Source organism: Triticum aestivum, chromosome 5D (genome assembly GCF_018294505.1).
Source record: "Triticum aestivum cultivar Chinese Spring chromosome 5D, IWGSC CS RefSeq v2.1, whole genome shotgun sequence".
Lineage (NCBI taxonomy): Eukaryota > Viridiplantae > Streptophyta > Magnoliopsida > Poales > Poaceae > Triticum > Triticum aestivum.
Window position 1 is genome coordinate 531,574,013 of NC_057808.1, and position 17,743 is coordinate 531,591,755.

At 46.4% G+C, this 17,743-nt stretch overlaps 2 protein-coding genes and 1 non-coding gene across 3 annotated transcripts; 1 reads left to right on the plus strand and 2 right to left on the minus strand.

Annotated features, from left to right (window-relative positions):
* The first annotated feature begins 9,786 nt into the window (after positions 1–9,786).
* On the plus strand, positions 9,787–12,079 carry LOC123123528 (L-type lectin-domain containing receptor kinase SIT2-like). Its single transcript, XM_044544051.1, has one exon. It carries the CDS (start codon positions 9,995–9,997, stop codon positions 12,074–12,076), a length of 2,082 nt encoding a protein of 693 aa, XP_044399986.1. The 5' UTR covers positions 9,787–9,994; the 3' UTR covers positions 12,077–12,079.
* A 92-nt stretch (positions 12,080–12,171) lies between these two features.
* On the minus strand, positions 12,172–16,560 carry LOC123123529 (D-xylose-proton symporter-like 3, chloroplastic). Its single transcript, XM_044544052.1, has 14 exons — positions 16,261–16,560; positions 16,047–16,144; positions 15,420–15,498; positions 15,283–15,342; positions 15,081–15,147; positions 14,865–14,989; positions 14,565–14,666; positions 14,085–14,459; positions 13,654–13,701; positions 13,465–13,527; positions 13,313–13,393; positions 12,909–13,007; positions 12,693–12,830; positions 12,172–12,533 (listed from the first exon to the last, which is right to left on the minus strand). Exons 1-14 carry the CDS (start codon positions 16,483–16,485, stop codon positions 12,396–12,398), a joined length of 1,698 nt encoding a protein of 565 aa, XP_044399987.1. The 5' UTR covers positions 16,486–16,560; the 3' UTR covers positions 12,172–12,395.
* A 170-nt stretch (positions 16,561–16,730) lies between these two features.
* LOC123126775 (U1 spliceosomal RNA) lies at positions 16,731–16,891 on the minus strand. The gene has a single exon (XR_006461997.1). It is a non-coding gene; the product is annotated as a U1 spliceosomal RNA (small nuclear RNA).
* Between the last annotated feature and the right edge of the window lie 852 nt (positions 16,892–17,743).

Genomic DNA, 17,743 nt, shown 5'->3' on the forward strand with positions numbered 1-17,743 from the left:
TTATTGATGTGTACTTTACTATTGTTTATAGCAACCCCTCAGTATTTGATACTAGTTCAGTTGCTAAGATTAGTAACTCGAAACGGGAGTTGCAGAATGAACAAAAACTAGTTAAGGGTGAAGTGACGATGTGTGTTGGAAGCAGTTCCAAGATTGATATGATCATCATCGCACACTCCCTATACTTTCGGGATTAGTGTTGAACCTAAATAAATGTTATTTGGTGTTTGCGTTGAGCATAAATATGATTTGATCATGTTTATTGCAATACGGTTATTCATTTAAATTAGAGAATAATTGTTGTTCTGTTAACATGAATAAAACCTTCTATGGTCATACAGCCAATGAAAATGGTTTGTTGGATCTCGATTGTAGTGATACACATATTCATAATATTGAAGCCAAAAGATGCAAAGTTAATAATGATAGTGCAACTTATTTGGGGCACTGCCGTTTAGGTTATATTGCTGTAAAGCGCATGAAGAAACTCCATGCTGATGGGCTTTTGGAATCACTTGATTATGAATCACTTGATGCTTGCGAACCATGCCTCACGGGCAAGATGACTAAGACTCCGTTCTACGGAACAATGGAGCGAGCAACAGATTTGTTGGAAATAATACATACTGATGTATGCAGTCCGAAAATCATCGTGACAAGAAAATAAAGTTTCTACGATCTGATCGCGGAGACAAATATTTGAGTTACGAGTTCGGTCTTCAATTAAAACAATGTGGAATAGTTTCACAAATTCGTGCCACCTGGAACACTACAGCATAATGGTGTGTCCGAACGTCATAACCGTACTTTATTGGATATAGTGCAATCTATGATGTTTCTTACCAATTTACCACTATAGTTTTGGGGTTATGCATTAGAGACAGCTGCATTCACATTAAAAAGGCACCATCTAAATCCGTTGAGACGACACCGTATGAACTGTGGTTTGGCAAGAAACCAAAGTTGTCGTTTCTTAAAGTTTGGGGTTATGATGCTTATAAAAAAAAGTTTCATCCTGATAAGCTCAAACCCAAATCGGAGAAATGTGTCTTCATAGGATACCCAAAGGAGACAGTTGGGTGCACCTTCTATCACAGATCGGAAGGCAAGATATTCGTTGCTAAGAATGGATCATTTCTAGAGAAGGAGTTTCTCTCGAAAGAAGTGAGTGGGAGGAAAGTAGAACTTGATGAGGTAACTGTACCTGCTCTCTTATTGGAAAGTAGTTCATCACAGAAATCTGTTCCTGTGACTACTACACCAATTAGTGAGGAAGCTAATGATGATGATCATGTAACTTCAGATCAAGTTACTACCGAACCTCGTAGGTAAACCAGAGTGAGATCCGCACCAGAGTGGTACGGTAATCCTGTTCTGGAGGTCATGTTACTTGACCATGACGAACCTACGAACTATGAGGAAGTGATGATGAGCCCAGATTCCGTGAAATGGCTTGAGGCCATGAAATCTGAGATGAGATCCATGTATGAGAACAAAGTGTGGACTTTGGTTGACTTGCCCGATGATCGGCAAGCCATAGAAAATAAATGGATCTTCAACAGGAAGACGGACGCTGAGAGTAGTGTTACTATCAACAAAGTTAGACTTGTTGAAAAAGGTTTTTGACAAAGTTCAAGGTGTTGACTACGATGAGATTTTCTCACTCGTAGCGATGCTTAAGTTTGTCCGAATCATGTTAGCAAATTGCCACATTTTATGAAATCTGGCAAATGGATGTCAAAACTACGTTCCTTAATGGATTTCTTAAAGAAGAGTTGTATATGATGCAACCAGAAGGTTTTGTCGATCCTAAAGATGTTAACAAAAAGTGCAAGCTCCAGCGATCCATCTATGGACTGGTGCAAGCATCTCGGAGTTGGAATATACATTTTGATGAGTTGATCAAAGCATATAGTTTTATACAGACTTGCGGTGAAGCCTGTATTTACAAGAAAGTGAGTGGGAGAACTACAACATTTCTAATAAATATATGTGAATGACATATTGTTAATCGGAAATAATGTAGAATTTTCTGGAAAGCATAAAGGAGTTTTTGAAAGGAGTTTTTTCAAAGAAAGACCTCGGTGAAGCTGCTTACATATTGAGCATCAAGATCTATAGAGATAGATCAAGACGCTTGATAAGTTTTTCAATGAGTACATACATTGACAAGATTTTGAAGTAGTTCAAAATGGAACAGTCAAAGAAAGAGTTCTTTCCTGTGTTACAAGGTGTGAAATTGAGTAAGACTCAAAGCCCGACCACGGCAGAAGATAGAAAGAGAATGAAAGTCATTCCCTATGCCTCAGCCATAGGTTCTATAAAGTATGCCATGCTGCGTACCAGATCTATTGTATACCCTACACTGAGTTTAGCAAGGGAGTGCAATAGTGATCTAGGAGTAGATCACTGGACAGCAGTCAAAATTATCCTTAGTGGAATAAGGATATGTTTCTCGATGATGGAAGTGACAAAAGGTTCGTCGTAAACGGTTACGTCGATGCAAGCTTTGACACCGATCTGGATGACTCTAAGTCTCGATCTACTCCCTCCATTCCTAAATATTTGTCTTTCTAGAGATTTCAACAAGTGACTACATAGGGAGCAAAATGAGTGAATCTATACTCTAAAATATGTCTATATACATCCGTATGTGGTAGTCCATTTGAAACCTCTTAAAAGACAAATATTTAGGAACGGAGGGAGTAGATACATATTGAAAGTGGGAGCTATTAGCAAGAGTAGCTCCATGCAGAGCATTGTAAACATAGAAATTTGCAAAATACTTACGGATCTGAATTTGACAGACCCGTTGACTAAAATTATCTCACAAGCAAAACATGATCACACCTTAGTACTCTTTGGGTGTTAATCACATAGCGATGTGAACTAGATTACTGACTCTAGTAAACCCTTTGGGTGTTGGTCACATGTCGATGTGAACTATGGGTGTTAACCACATAAAGATGTGAACCATTGATGTTAAATCACATGGCGATGTGAACTAGATTATTGACTCTAGTGCAAGTGGGAGACTGAAGAAAATATGCCCTAGAGGCAATAATAAAGTTATTATTTATTTCCTTATATCATGATAAATGTTTATTATTCATGCTAGAATTGTATTAACCGGAAACATGATACATGTGTGAATACATAGACAAACAGAGTGTCACTAGTATGCCTCTACTTGACTAGCTCGTTGATCAAAGATGGTTATGTTTCCTAGCCATAGACATGAGTTGTCATTTGATTAACGGGATCACATCACTAGGAGAATGATGTGATTGACTTGACCCATTCTGTTAGCTTAGCACTTGATCGTTTAGTATTCTGCTATTGCTTTCTTCATGACTTATACATGTTCCTACGACTATGAGATTATGCAACTCCCGTTTACCGGAGGAACACTTTGTGTGCTACCAAACGTCACAACGTAACTGGGTGATTATAAAGGTGCTCTACAGGTGTCTCAAAAGGTACTTGTTGGGTTGGCGTATTTTGAGATTATGATTTGTCACTCCGATTGTCGGAGAGGTATCTCTGGGCCCACTCGGTAATGCACATCACTATAAGCCTTGCAAGCATTGCAACTAATGAGTTAGTTGCGGGATGATGTATTACGGAACGAGTAAAGAGACTTGCCGGTAACGAGATTGAACTAGGTATTGAGATACCGGCGATCGAATCTCGGGCAAGTAACATACCGATGACAAAGGGAACAACGTATGTTGTTATGCGGTCTGACCAATAAAGATCTTCGTAGAATATATAGGAGCCAATATGGGCATCCAGGTCCCGCTATTGGTTATTGACCAGAGAGGTGTCTCGGTCATGTCTACATAGTTCTCGAACCCGTAGGGTCCGCACGCTTAACGTTCGTTGACGATATAGTACTATGAGTTATGTATGTTGGTGACCGAATGTTGTTCGGAGTTTTGGATGAGATCACGGATATGACGAGGAACTCCGGAATGGTCCGGAAGTAAAAATTGATATGTGGATAGTAGTGTTTGATCTCCGGAAAGGTTCCGGAATCCATCGGAAGGGGTTTCGGATGTTTCCCGAAATGTTTGGGCACGAGAACACTTTATCTGGGCCAAAGGGGAAAGCCCACGAGGTTTTTGGAAAGCGCAAAATGAAGTTTTGCGGAGTCCAGGGGCCAGACGCCAGGGTCCCTGGCATCTCTCCCTGGAGTCCGACAAGGACTCTTGCCTTTCGGGTGAAACTGACTTTGTGGAGGCTTTTACTCCAAGTTTCGACCCCAAGGCTCAACATATAAATAGAGGGGTAGGGCTAGCACCCAAGACACATCAAGAAACACCAAGCCGTGTGCCGGCAACCCCGTCCCCTCTAGTTTATCCTCCGTCATAGTTTTCGTAGTGCTTAGGCGAAGCCCTGCGGAGATTGTTCTTCACCAACACCGTCACCACGCCGTCGTGCTGTCGGAACTCATCTACTACTTCGCCCGTCTTGCTGGATCAAGAAGGCGAGGACGTCATCGAGCTGAACGTGTGCAGAACTCGGAGGTGCCGTGCGTTCGGTACTTGGATCGGTCGGATCGTGAAGACGTACGACTACATCAACCGCGTTGATAAACGCTTCCGCTTACGGTCTACGAGGGTACGTAGACAGCACTCTCCCCTCTCGTTGCTATGCATCACCATGATCTTGCGTGTGCGTAGGAAAATTTTGAAATTACTACGTTCCCCAACAAGGGGTCCCAGTCGGAAACGCCCCGAAATCCGATGGTCCGAAGCTCGTCTCCTCCGTCGGACCGGTGGCGCGGCGTGGCGCAGCGCCGGCCGGCCACATAGTGCCTAGCCCGGCTATTTAAGTCGACCGGTAGCACCGAAACCCTATCATCCATCCACATTTTCCTCCTCCTGTCCGCCGCCGCCGCCACTTTCCACTCCACCCATCCGCCTATTAGCCATGCCCCCACGCCGCCGGGTGAGGAGCGAGCCCTTTCTAACGACGGAGCGTTGGCTCGAGCTCCTTGAGCAGATCCGGGCTAGGCGCGAAGCCCGGATCGCCGCGGGGCTACATCCGGATGCAGTGGATCCGGAGGAGGAATTGGAGGAGGTGGTGGATGAGGACGAGGAGGATGAGCCAGAGGAGGATGATATGGGGGACGATGGCGATGCGGATCTGCAGGCGGAGCAGCAGGCCATCCTCTCAATTCCCTCTGCTCGGAGTCGGTTGCGGAGGCCAGACTTCGTTGCATGCAGGAGGTGGAGGCGCAACAGGCCGGGGAGGAGACGGAGATGCTCGCCTACATGGATGAGGTCGAGCAGGAGGAGGATGAGCCAGAGCCCTCCTACCCACCCGTCCAGCCAGCGCCCGGCACCGTCCTCGTGGACATCTCTGACGACGAAGAGTAGCTAGGATAGTACGTAGTATGTAGTATGTAGGATTTCTTTTGCATGCTTTGTATGGATCTAGAGGATGAAATATGAGAGAGACGAATGCAAAGCGGCTAATTTGAGGCGTGACCGGTCACTGTCCGCGGACGCATCCGGTCGTGAGGAGCCGGATTGCAAAGTCCGGCTATAGATGCTCTAATGTGACGTTTCAGCACCACTACGTAGGAAAACCGCAATGTGACGACATTCTTTTTCTAAAAATCATTTAGCACTTTGTTACCACTAATTTGAAGAGAAAAAAAAGATCATCTAAGAAGTAGTATATACTTCACACATACTGTAAGACCCGAGAAGAAGAAGGTAGCGGCGCCAGCAGGGAGGGGTCGATTCATATCTGTATTGAAGCGATATGAATCCAGGCCCTTGGATAAAGATCTAAAGGTCTAGAAAAATCCTAGCATCATCCATTTAGAAAACCGTTTTGCTGCTATCTGTCAGTCAAAATGAAGCCATGGATAAAGATCTAACTGGAGCAGGACGCATTTGGCCCTAGACTTGTTAACTTGACCTAGACAATGACACGTATACGGAAATGACTCCATACAGTATATATAATACTACTCCCTCCGTTCCTAAATAAGTACAAGTATTTGTAGAGATTTTACTATGAACTACATACGGATATATATAGACATATTCCCTTCGTTTTTATTTAGTCCGCGTATTAGCTTTGATCAAAGTCAAGCTTTATAAACATTTGACGAAGTTTACAAACAAAAATAATAACATATATAATAACAAATCAATACCATTAGATTTTTTATTTAATGTACTTTCATATCATATAGATTTTGTTATGATAAATGTTTATATATTTTTCTATAAATTTGGTCAAAATTTATGAAGTTTGACTTCACTCAAATCTAATATGCAGAGTAAATGAAAACAGTGGTAGTAGTTTAGAGTGTAGATTCACTCATTTTGCTTCATATGTAGTTTTTTATTGGAATCTCTAAAAAATTATATTTAAGAACGGAAGAGTATTACAAGTCAACGAAGTCGTCTAAGTGAAAACGAGACATGCATATACATAGGCACCACAATTATTGCCGTCAATCAACGTTTAAAATAAGCACGTGTGTCGTTGCAGTATTTGGCGCTTGTACCTGTTCCCGTCGAGACGACCCATCCGATGTACCTAGCCTGTATTTCGTCCGCGTACGTGTGGTGTATCAGGGCTGATTACACCTGGCCTAGGAGATCCACGACGATTCCACAATGCTTTTTTTTTGCGGGTAATTCCACAATGCTAACTGCCAGAGAAGAAGAAAAAGACTTTTTTGGCCACACAGTGGTGTGCACTAACTAGTACACTAGTTTGAACATTTCAAAAAAAAAGGGCAATGCATGAGTATATCTCTAGGTCATTGATTTGACCAACGAAATGCCAATTATATATCATAAGTTTCCGGAAAAAATATCGTAAGAATATACTCCCTCCGTTCCTAAATATAAGTCTTTGTGGAGATTTCATTATGGACCACATACGGATGTATCTAGATGCATTTTAGAGTATATAGATTCACTCATTTTGTTCCGTATGTGGTCCATAGTGGAATCTTTCCAAAGACTTATATTTAGGAACGGAGGGAGTACTACTATTGCATTAGAACTAGAATCGGATAAAATTCAATGGTATAAATTTATTAGCATATAACTCAAATTTTGTTGGCCAAATTGATGACAGAGGAGAGATAGTAGTTTGTGTAGGGTGTCCACCACGTATAGTTAGTTGCTGATTCTCCGCTCTCTTCCCATGATCTAGAGACTGTAAAAGAATAGTTTGGACGATAAATCGTTAGTAACTAATTTTGATGGAAATATATTCCTCCAATAAAAATAGTCACAGCATAAAAATGTACCCCCCCCCCCCCCCCCCTCACATACTACATCGAATAATGTCCTGAAATACATGATGATCAATGTAGGGAAAAATTCAAGAATACATGATTAAGAGAAATCCTAAAAAGATCTGCATTTGCAATAGACTGGGCACTTAGTTTTAGTGCTCCTATATGTAGTATTGAATGTGTAACTTATGAGAATTTAATTTGAGAATTGTAATCTTAAAGAATGTCCATATGTTGGTCGTTTGGTGCATAGGTCATTACATAAATTCAGCATGGCTTTTCTTAGTTACAAGGGTTTTCGCTATCTCGAAGAAAAATCCCATTGATTGAAACCTCTTGAATTGATCTCTTGAAATGCTTTTCTTCTCGGTCAAAACAAAAATAGATTCTTCCACAGAAGAAAATAGATTGTTGATTCGTTCGTTAGCAGCGCCTCCAACCTTGATCTCCATCTCCCTCGTCTTTGTCAGCTTGCGGAGCAACCTCACCTCTAATGTTGTCCACTTCCCTTGGCGAATATTTCCGAACTTTTCATGTTTGGAGATGTAATAGCAGCCAGATGACTCGTCACATTTTTATGTTTAAGTTTTTTATAGAAAAACATTTTGACATAGTTTCTGAATTTAATGTTCATCCCGAGAGAGAAAGAGAGTGTGCCTCCAAGAGTTCGCTGCTCTTGGAAATACAACCCAATTTGAAAGCGAAAAAGGTGTGTCTGATGGATACTTCTCGGGGATAGCACGCGATTTGTGTCTTTGCTTTTATGGGATAGGGCATAGGTCATTTCAAGCAATCTTCTGCCTTTCTCTCCTGGCTTTCTAATACTTCCCATTTTTATAGATTTGGAATCCGCTTCTAACAGCTCTCTTTGGTCATTATTGTCTTTTAGATCCAACTCTGTGTGAGTGACACCAATTCAAAGCATTATCATAGGAAATTTGAGGATAGTAATGCTAACTAATTTTTATAAGTTGGTTGTTCGACCCACATGATCGACATGCGGCAACTTGCTGGGCGTTGTCTTTCAACATTTTTGAACCTTTTCTTTTTAGGGTTCTTTTTTCATTTTGCATGTTATCTTCTGATAGTGGACGTAAAGATTAAAATCATGGGAGAAACAATTCGCGGCCGCCTCTCCCAACATCTATAGCGGCCGTCGTAGCGGGCAATCGCAGCAAATAGCAGCAACTTTTCACATGGTAGAGATAATTTCTAGAGGTTTTTACTGATTTTGGAGCTGTTTAGAAGGACTTGTGGAGGATTTCGTGGTGGCAGCCATAGCGTAGCGGCGAGGCTCCCAAGCACTATAGGATGCGTTTGGTTGGCGGGATAGATTTGAGGGATATGGGTATCCCCAACCACCTGGTTAGGGATAGCCTCTTTTTTTGTTTGGTTGGGCTGGATGAAGAGTGGTTGAAGATAATCATATATGTGTTTGGTTTATGGGATGAGTAGTGGGTAGAAATTGTGACGAACACACACATTGCATCAAACTGTGACCAGGAACTCTTTACAGAAGTAGCATCAATCTCGTGGGGACACGCTACGAAATATTGTAATCACCATGTACACACACGGATGGCTCGGTCAGAAAATCGGCGGACGGAGTCTTCCCGGAGGCAACTCCACACGCTGCCATCCTCACGACAGACGGTGCGACCCTGCTTTGCGGAGAGGAAAACGGCGCGATGGCACTGCTCCTTCCCTGACCCCGATGCCAGCGTTGACTTCCCCGACTCTCCGAGACCGGCCATGGTGTCTCCGCCATGGCACTGCTTCGTCCCAGGCGTCGTCTTCCTCGTGGCCGGTGGCCAAGATGCCACGCCAAGCTAACCTGTCGTACCTGGTCGCGGCCGGCCTAGTTCCGGCCGCCGCTCCTAGATCCCCCGCCGCTGCCGCACTCAACGAGAGGAAAAGTGAGGGGAGGTAACGAGCGAGAAGAAAACGATTCGGTGAGAGGCTATCGCACAGACCGAACGGGATGCCCATATCCGCGAGTTTTTGGCGGACGAGCGGAGCCTAAGTTTCATGGAATATTCCAAGAATCTGGTTGCTGATATCCCTCCTCGTCCATAAACCAAACAGCTGGTATCCCCTTAAAAACGGGAGATTTAATTTTATGGAGGAACCCAATCCAATTTGAACCGAATGGGAAAAAATACTCTCTCCGTTCAATAATGTAGTGTGCATAACTTTTTCGAAAAGTCCAACATCACAAATTGACCAAGTTTGTAGAGAAAAATATTTACATCTAAAATGTCAAACATAAATCACTTGATTCGTCATAAGATATAGTTCCATATTTATTATATTTGATATTTTAGATATAAACAATTTTCTATACAAACTTGACCAAAGTTTGCAAAGTTTATTTTTTTAAATCTATATGCACTACAATATGAAACGGATGGAGTATATAGGAGTAACTTTTGTTAGTTACAAGGTATTTTGACACAACCCTCTTGGATTGATTTCAACGTTTCTCTACTCTACACTTCATTCATTTAAAAAATTCGATCGTTGGTTCTTTCGTTGCCAACACCTCCGGCGGGCCTCCATCTCCATCTTCCCCGTCCTTGTCAGCTCGGCGGACGCACCCTTGACCTCGTGCTCCTCTCCAATGCCGTCCACTTCCGCCGACGACTACTTCTCCACCCTGCCCCACCTCGACGGAGCGCGCACGCTCGATCGCTCCCATTGCTCGCGCCGGTCGTCGCCATGCCGATCGCGCTGGCCGCGTTAATTTCGGTCCTCCTCCTCCTCACTCGGGACGCCGCCTGCGCCGACGAGTTCGTGTACGCCGGCTTCGCCGTAGGCAGCGTGGCGACCACCGGCGCGGCCGCCGTGCTCGCTCCCTCCGGCCTCCTGCGGCTCACCAACGACACCAAGGAGGCGTTCGGCCACGGCTTCCACCCGGCGCCCCTCCGTTTCCGGGACGTCGCCACCGGCGCGCCCATCTCCTTCTCCACCTCCTTCGTGGTCGCCATCGCGCCGCGGTACCCGGACGCGCACGGCCACGGCATCGCCTTCGCGCTCGCGCCGTCGATTGCTGTCCCTGGCGCCGTCGCCGGCAAGTACCTCGGCCTGTTCAACACGTCGGACAGCCTGGGCAACGGCACGAGCCTGATCGTCGCCGTCGAGCTGGATACCGCCATGGACGCGGAGTTCGACGACGCCGACGAAAACCACGTCGGCATCGACGTCAACGGCCTCCGCTCTGTTAACTCGACCCCGGCCGGGTACTGGCAAGACGACGGCTTCGGTGGAACGAAGTTCGACAACATCAGCCTGACTGGCGGTGGCGACGCGCCTCTGCAGGTGTGGATCGAGTACGACGGCGCCAGCGCGCGCCTCGAGGTGACGGTGTCCCCGGCGGGCGCGCCCAGACCGGCCGTTCCGCTCGTGTCATGCCACGTCAACCTCTCCAGGGCCGTGGCCGACGACACCTATGTCGGCTTCTCGGCGGCCAACGGCGCCGCTGCGAGCTCGCACTACGTCCTCGGCTGGAGCTTTCGCCTCGGCGGCGGCCGCGCGCAGGACCTCGACCTCTCCAAGCTCCCGCGGCTCCCGTCGTCGGGATCATCATCATCAAAGAGAACGATGCCGCCGCTGCTACTGCCGATGACGCTGCTCGTCCTGGTGGTCGTGATCCTGCTCCTGGCCTCCGCGGCCGTCGCGGCACTCGTGGTGCGGCGGCGCCGGCAGTTCGCCGAGGAGGAAGAAGACTGGGAAGTAGAGTACGGCCCTCATAGGATCAGATACAAGGACCTGCATGGCGCCACAAATGGTTTCCGCGACCTCATCGGCGCCGGAGGCTTCGGCCGCGTGTACCACGGCGTGCTCCCGAGGTCCGGCGCCGAGGTTGCCGTCAAGGTGATCTCGCACGGGTCGCGGCAGGGGCTGCAGGAGTTCGTGTCGGAGATCGTGAGCATGAGCCGGCTGCGCCACCGTAACCTGGTGCAACTCCTCCACTACTGCCGGCGGCGCGGGGAGCTGTTGCTCGTCTACGACTACATGCCGAACGGCAGCCTGGACCAACACCTGTTCGGCCATCCATCGTCGGAGCTGAGCTGGGAGCACCGGGCCAAGATCGTCCGGGGCGTCGCGGCCGGGCTGCTGTACCTGCACGAGGGGTGGGAGCAGGTGGTGGTACACCGGGACATCAAGTCCGGCAACGTGCTCCTCGACGCCGACATGAACGGCAAGCTCAGCGACTTCGGCCTCGCGCGGCTCTACGACCACGGCGGCGACCCGCAGACGACGCGCGTGGTGGGCACGCTCGGGTACATCGCGCCGGAGATGAGCAAGACCGGCAAGGCCACCACGAGCTCCGACGTCTTCGCCTTCGGCGCCTTCCTGCTCGAGGTGGCGTGCGGTCGGAGGCCTGTGGTATTCAGCAACAATGATTCCGAAGACTCGCCGCCGTCGCCGGGGCTCGTGGAGCTCGTCCTGGGGCACTGGAAGGCCGGGAAGATCACGGAGGCGAGGGACCCGAGGATGGGCAAGTGCGACGAGGACGATCTCGAGCTGGTCCTCAAGCTCGGGCTGCTCTGCTCGCACCCGGACCCGTTACGACGGCCGGGCATGAGGCAGGTGGTGCAGATCCTGGAAGGCGCGGCACCGGCGCCGGAGACATCGCCAGAGGATCTTGGAGACAGCATGACGCTGTTCGAGCACAGCGAGGCATTCGACAGGTTCGTCGGAGTGTCGTTCCCGTCGACGTCAGGGTTCACCACCGCCACGATGCGGACGTCGACGTCAAACTCCCCTGACGAGAAACGGCAGCTCCTGTTCAGCTGAAAGTTCTCTTCAATGTGGGAGCTAGTTTGCAACTGCGGTTTCCCATAGATATACACACATAAACTGTTAACAGTAACTTCAGAATTGCAGGCATCGACAGAAAATGACAGCTGATTCAGAAAAGAGGCCGTGAAAGCGTGGTCACGAGTGTCAGTACAACTACAGATCGATGCATGTACAGCTATATCAACTACACAGGCAAAATCGGCAGCAAGAGCTTTACAGGGAGACGCGCTAACGGTGTCGTGGCGCGCTCCGATCCGATCCGCGGAGCGGACAGGGAAGAGGCCAGAGGATGAATGTCATCAGGCATTTCCATTCACTTCTTCAGGATCTTGGATTCGATTTCCTCCAGGCTCAGCCCTTTGGTCTCTGGGACGTTGAGGATGACAAACAAGAGGGCGAGCAGCGATATGGCTGCGAAAAGAAGGAAGACGTTGGCCGGTCCGAGGTACCCCTGTAGACATGAAGAAAGCAATACGCTTAAATTGGTTGGCGCCACCGTTCAGCTTGTTCATACATCTGTCAAACGGTTGTTCTGACGTGTTGTCCAGGCGAATAGGCTGGAACTTCAAGGGATACATAAGCAAGGAGATAACAATTCTAGTACCATTACCTGCAAGGGCGAGAATGCGAGTGTCACTAGCGCATTTGATCCAAAATTTGTGAGTACTGCGAGGCTGATTCCCCGTCCCCTTGTTCGGAGTGGGAAGATCTCAGAGACCATTAGCCAGCTTATCGGACCAAACGAAAGCTGAAACACAAGGCATGTTAATTTCTCGTACCACTCGGTACTCATTAAATACCCCATATACACAAGTAAAGCACCAACCTGGTAACATCCAACATAAAGAAGTAAAGCACCGACAGCAACATAAGGGAAGCCACTGAGAACCTTGTAGTAAGCTGCTAGCAGGAAGAGTGCAACGGTCTGCATTTCCAGGTTGAAGAAGAAAACAAAAGGATTACTCTTTCAGAACCTAATTATATCAATATAATACAACATGTACAAGTGTTTAGATGCCTGATGAAAATTACTAAAGTTGCAAAGGTTTTTTAAGCCTCTAATCATAATTAGAGATTTCCCTTTATAATACTATCGCTTATATAATTAGCATATATGCCTAGTTGCCTGGTACGACTATCAATTCAAATAGGTGGCGAGGAATGAGGGTCACACTTTCTGTAGCAAACATATGACTTAAATAAGTTGTAGGAAAGGGTAAAGTTACTCACAATTCCACTAACACCTCCTATCATTAACGGCCGTCTTCCAAGATCGTCGACTTTAAGCACCGCGACACCTGTCATCACAAACTGCAAAAAGATTCAACTATTACACTTTACGCCCAGCAGAGTACAGTAGTGATCTAGCTCCGTGGTATTACCTTGAACAGCCCAATCAGAATTGACACTTTTGCAGCATCAGATGCAGTTGTAAACCCAGCAGTCTACAGAAGACGGACATAAACAAATTATATTGTATGCAGCAATATGAAAAGATGTATTGACTTCCGTCTGTTCTAATTTCTAAATCAAACGAACCAATTGAACAGCTCGAAGCAAAACTGAGGTACCTGCAGAATGGAGGTTGCATAGTATAGAACACTTGGCTGGCCTGTTATCTGACAAATAAAAAAGTTTAGCACTTTAGCTGACTTGAAAACTACTAAAAAATGGTCCAAATTAGGATGAAATGAATTAATAAATAATGCTGGAAATTTTTCAATATGGATTCAACTTCCCAAGCCAAAAATAATACTATATGATATAAATAGTTTAGAATAGAAAGTACTCCCTCCGTAAAGAAATATAAGAGCGTTTAGATCACTATAGTATAGTGATCTAAACGCTCTTATATTTCTTTACAGAGGGAGTACATGCAAAGGACATTTGAATTTTAACTTAACTGGGCAGAGAATTTCAAATCTAAAAGGGTGGTGGAAAGGGCGGTAAGATTTTAAATTCAGTTAAGCTGCGTATTAGTGGGACTGAAGAGGATAAAAACCTGTTGGAAGAGAACCAGTCCTCCTCCAATAGTGAAGGCTTTCAAGCTTGCTCCCTCGAATACTTGAAAAATGCTTCCTTCAGCTTGATCTGCGTAAGCAGCCTTAATTGAGGAAAGATTATTTTCAATCTCATCTGTCAAAACCTTGTCACTTGCTGAAGGACCCTTCAGTCTTCTCAGGGCATTCATTGCCTTCTTTTTGTTGTCTTCCATAGGGCCTTTTCCCTGCACTGCCCTGAGAAGTAGCCATCTAGGTGAAGGTGGTAGACTCCACATACCAACAGCCATTATAGCAGCCAGTGGAGCACTAAAACCAAACATGTACCGCCATCCTCCTACAACATCAATTTCGTAGCTCCCTACGAGGTATCCAAACTGTAAATTGTTAAAATAATAAATGGTCAGCCGGCATCAGATCATGCATTTTATTGTATGAGAATATAGTGTGTTTAGGCAAATACTATATGACAAGATAGTTACCAGTATTCCTCCTACAATAAACAGCTCCTTAAAAGATATCAATGTTCCACGTATTTGTGAAGGACAAGTCTCTGCAATATAAAGGGGAGCACCATGCATTGCCTGGAACAGAGCATCATGGTAGTTCAGTGGCATGACTGGAAGTTAGAGAACACAAACAGACACTTCATTCCATTCAAGCCTTTAGTTGATCATAAATATGTTCCTTTGACTCGTGTTCCTCCCAGTTTCCCCTTTTTGGGAGTTTTGGGGTGGTAAAAAGGGTGTTTGATAGAAATACTTGTACTTGCAGCTACTCACCAAACCAATGCCAACGCCATAAAGGAGACGACCTATGATCAGGACTACAAAATTAGGAGCTAGTCCAGTGGTCAAAGCACCAGAAATATATAATGCAGCTGCTGTCATCAACTCTATTCTTCTTCCTGCAACAAGATGGGTAGTAGCAGTTATTTCGCTTCATCTTCAAAGAATACATAATAAGGAATACTGAAGCACACTGTCGTTTCAAATCACCTAGAAAATCTGCAATGCGGTATGCAAGAATGGACCCACCAAGAGCACCATAAAGTGAACCACTGGCCTAAATAACATGACAATAAAGCTCATTAAAGCACAACAGTTTTCCTGACTACATGGTAAAAACAATGTTCTTGATTAATGATTAGGAATGTGGGGCGTAAGCTTATAAAACACAGGGATCTCCCAAAAGGCTTACCACAAGCCCTAGCTGCAGAGAAGAGAGGTTGAACCAGGTGGTGCCACTGAGCTCAGCAGACTGAAGAATGAGGAAGAAACCATGTGAAGGCGAACATCAACTATAGGAAATAGTGGAACAATCAAATTGGGACTCACGTGCACAGATATGGTCGCTCCAGAAGTTGCGCCGATGTCGTAACCGAAAAGGAGGCCACCCAATGCAGGGAACACAAACCTAGGTTCCAAACATTGGCTCATTAGTACTAAAAGCTCGACATACTTTCGTGCTAACCCTATATATATTGTATCTTCCAATTGATAAACCAAACAGAATTGCAAAGACAAGTAACACTGGACCAAACCCAGATGCAACAATTGTCTGTAGTCGAACCGGTATGCAAATCTAACATATCCCTAACTATACGACGCATTTGTATGACCACTTTAAACGCAACTGCACAAGGATCACGGTTTGGCATGAACAAAATTCCTGACAGTCTAGTATCTAGGCAGCATAACATAGCATAAGACAATGTTAAATCAGGTTGCACATTTCTTACAATGCACTACATCGTTGCTAATTCCACGTTAAGCTGCAGCCCTAATTCAACACGGCGGACAAAGCAAAACTACTAAGCAATGTATCCATGATGCACAGAAGCAGTAGGTTCGATTCTTCCCCCAAATGGCTGTTTTGCGCGATCTGGAACGCTTGATTAGAGCTAGAAATGCATTTATCCCCAAATGCCACTAAAGGATGGGGGGCGAGGGATATAAGCTCACGGGAGGATGACGGCCGCCAGCGAGTAGTCCGCACCGGCCGCCGCGCCATCGCCGGCGCCCGTCGCCGACTCGTCAGCGCCCTGCGCGTGCGTCCGCACCTGCACATCACCGCCCATGTCGTCAAAAGACCGCCGCGCCGGGATTCCGCCCCAGAATAGAAGGCACGGGGATTCGCTATATTTGGGGCGGCGAGGACTGGGGTCGTGCGCCGTACGCGGAGCCGACGGTGGGCAGTGGCGGCGGCGGCGGCCGACACGGGGCGGAGGAGCGGCTCCGCGTCCCGCGACGACACGTGGAGGGCGTCCATCCCCACGGCGGCGCCGCCGAGACGGTGGGGTCTGCGGTGTGGGCGAGGTAGGCGGCGGGAGCGGGCGGGGAGAGAGATGGAGGCGCGCGCGCCGGTTGCTGGTGGCCGGGGGAGGCAGACACTCGTCGCCATGGCCGTGCTTCTAGGCTTAGCTTAGCACGTTGAGCCTAACGCATATTATATTACGGTACGAAAAAAATGCCAGATTTTACATTATATGTTGATATTTTCTTATGAGTTAATATAAAGGTATCCGATGAAATATGCAATATGGCCCATGTTAGAAATTACAGCGCATCACTGGACAGGGACTAGAATGAAAATTGAACAACGACTCTTTGCTCTGCTTTGGACCAAAATTTAATTTTGAAAGTTTGGCAGGGGCCGCGCGAACGCGTACCCCCTCTATCACAAATTATGACGTTCACTCTCCCACTTGGGGAGATGATAGGCCAGCGCACCCACTAAGTGCAATGTGGGTCACTAACCTAGGCCACGAGCCTTCTTGATCGCTCGTCGACCCCGTCCAGGTAAGTATGGAGCAAGGGTGCACCTGGTCCTCCTCTTATAGCGAGCGCTCCCGCTCGATGCCCTTCCTTAGGCGAGGTGGGACTAAAAACCGAGAACGCAGCAGCAGTCGCAGCCGCGGGGGCGTGAGGAGCGCTGTCGTCGTACGTTGGATCAGTGGGCTAGCGTTTGCTGTATCTGGGCCTCAGCAAAGGATAGACAGGCTTGGGCTTTGAGAGCCGTAACAGCAAGCCTTGTGCTAGTTGTTCACTCAAATTCCGTTCTGAGAAAAAAAAAAGTCCACTACTTCTCCAGAAAAAATGGAGTGCTGCTCAAACTGCGCTCGAAAACAAAAGGTCCTACTCGAAACCATGGCAAAAAATTTCCTTCCCTGAAAGAAGAGACGGAATCATAGCAACGTACATGTACATGTATCCATAATCCCAGTTTGGAAGAGTATCATGAATTGGATACCGACTTTCCTCAAGCTGTTGCAATATAGATTAGCAAATCACTCTTACTCTGTTCAAAACTGATCTGATTCTTCTCATTCAGGATAGACATGGTAGAAAATATGTCATTATGTTTCTCCAATATACTATATTGCACACACCCTTTTTTTTGCGGGGTACTATATTGCACACTCCCTGTTCGAGCATCTCTGATTTTTTTTCTATTCTTGAACTTGTGCTTTTAATTGCTCAGATTGTGCTACGAATCGTATGGTGCTCGACATTATGCTCCATAGGTCTCTTGCTCGGATTGGCTTCGTTGCCTCATATGTCTCTTTCTACTCGCATTGGTACGGAAGTTGTCATCTTTAAATTTTAATTATTTACACCATTGTCTTGGAGAATGGTTTCATACAATATGCAGCATCATT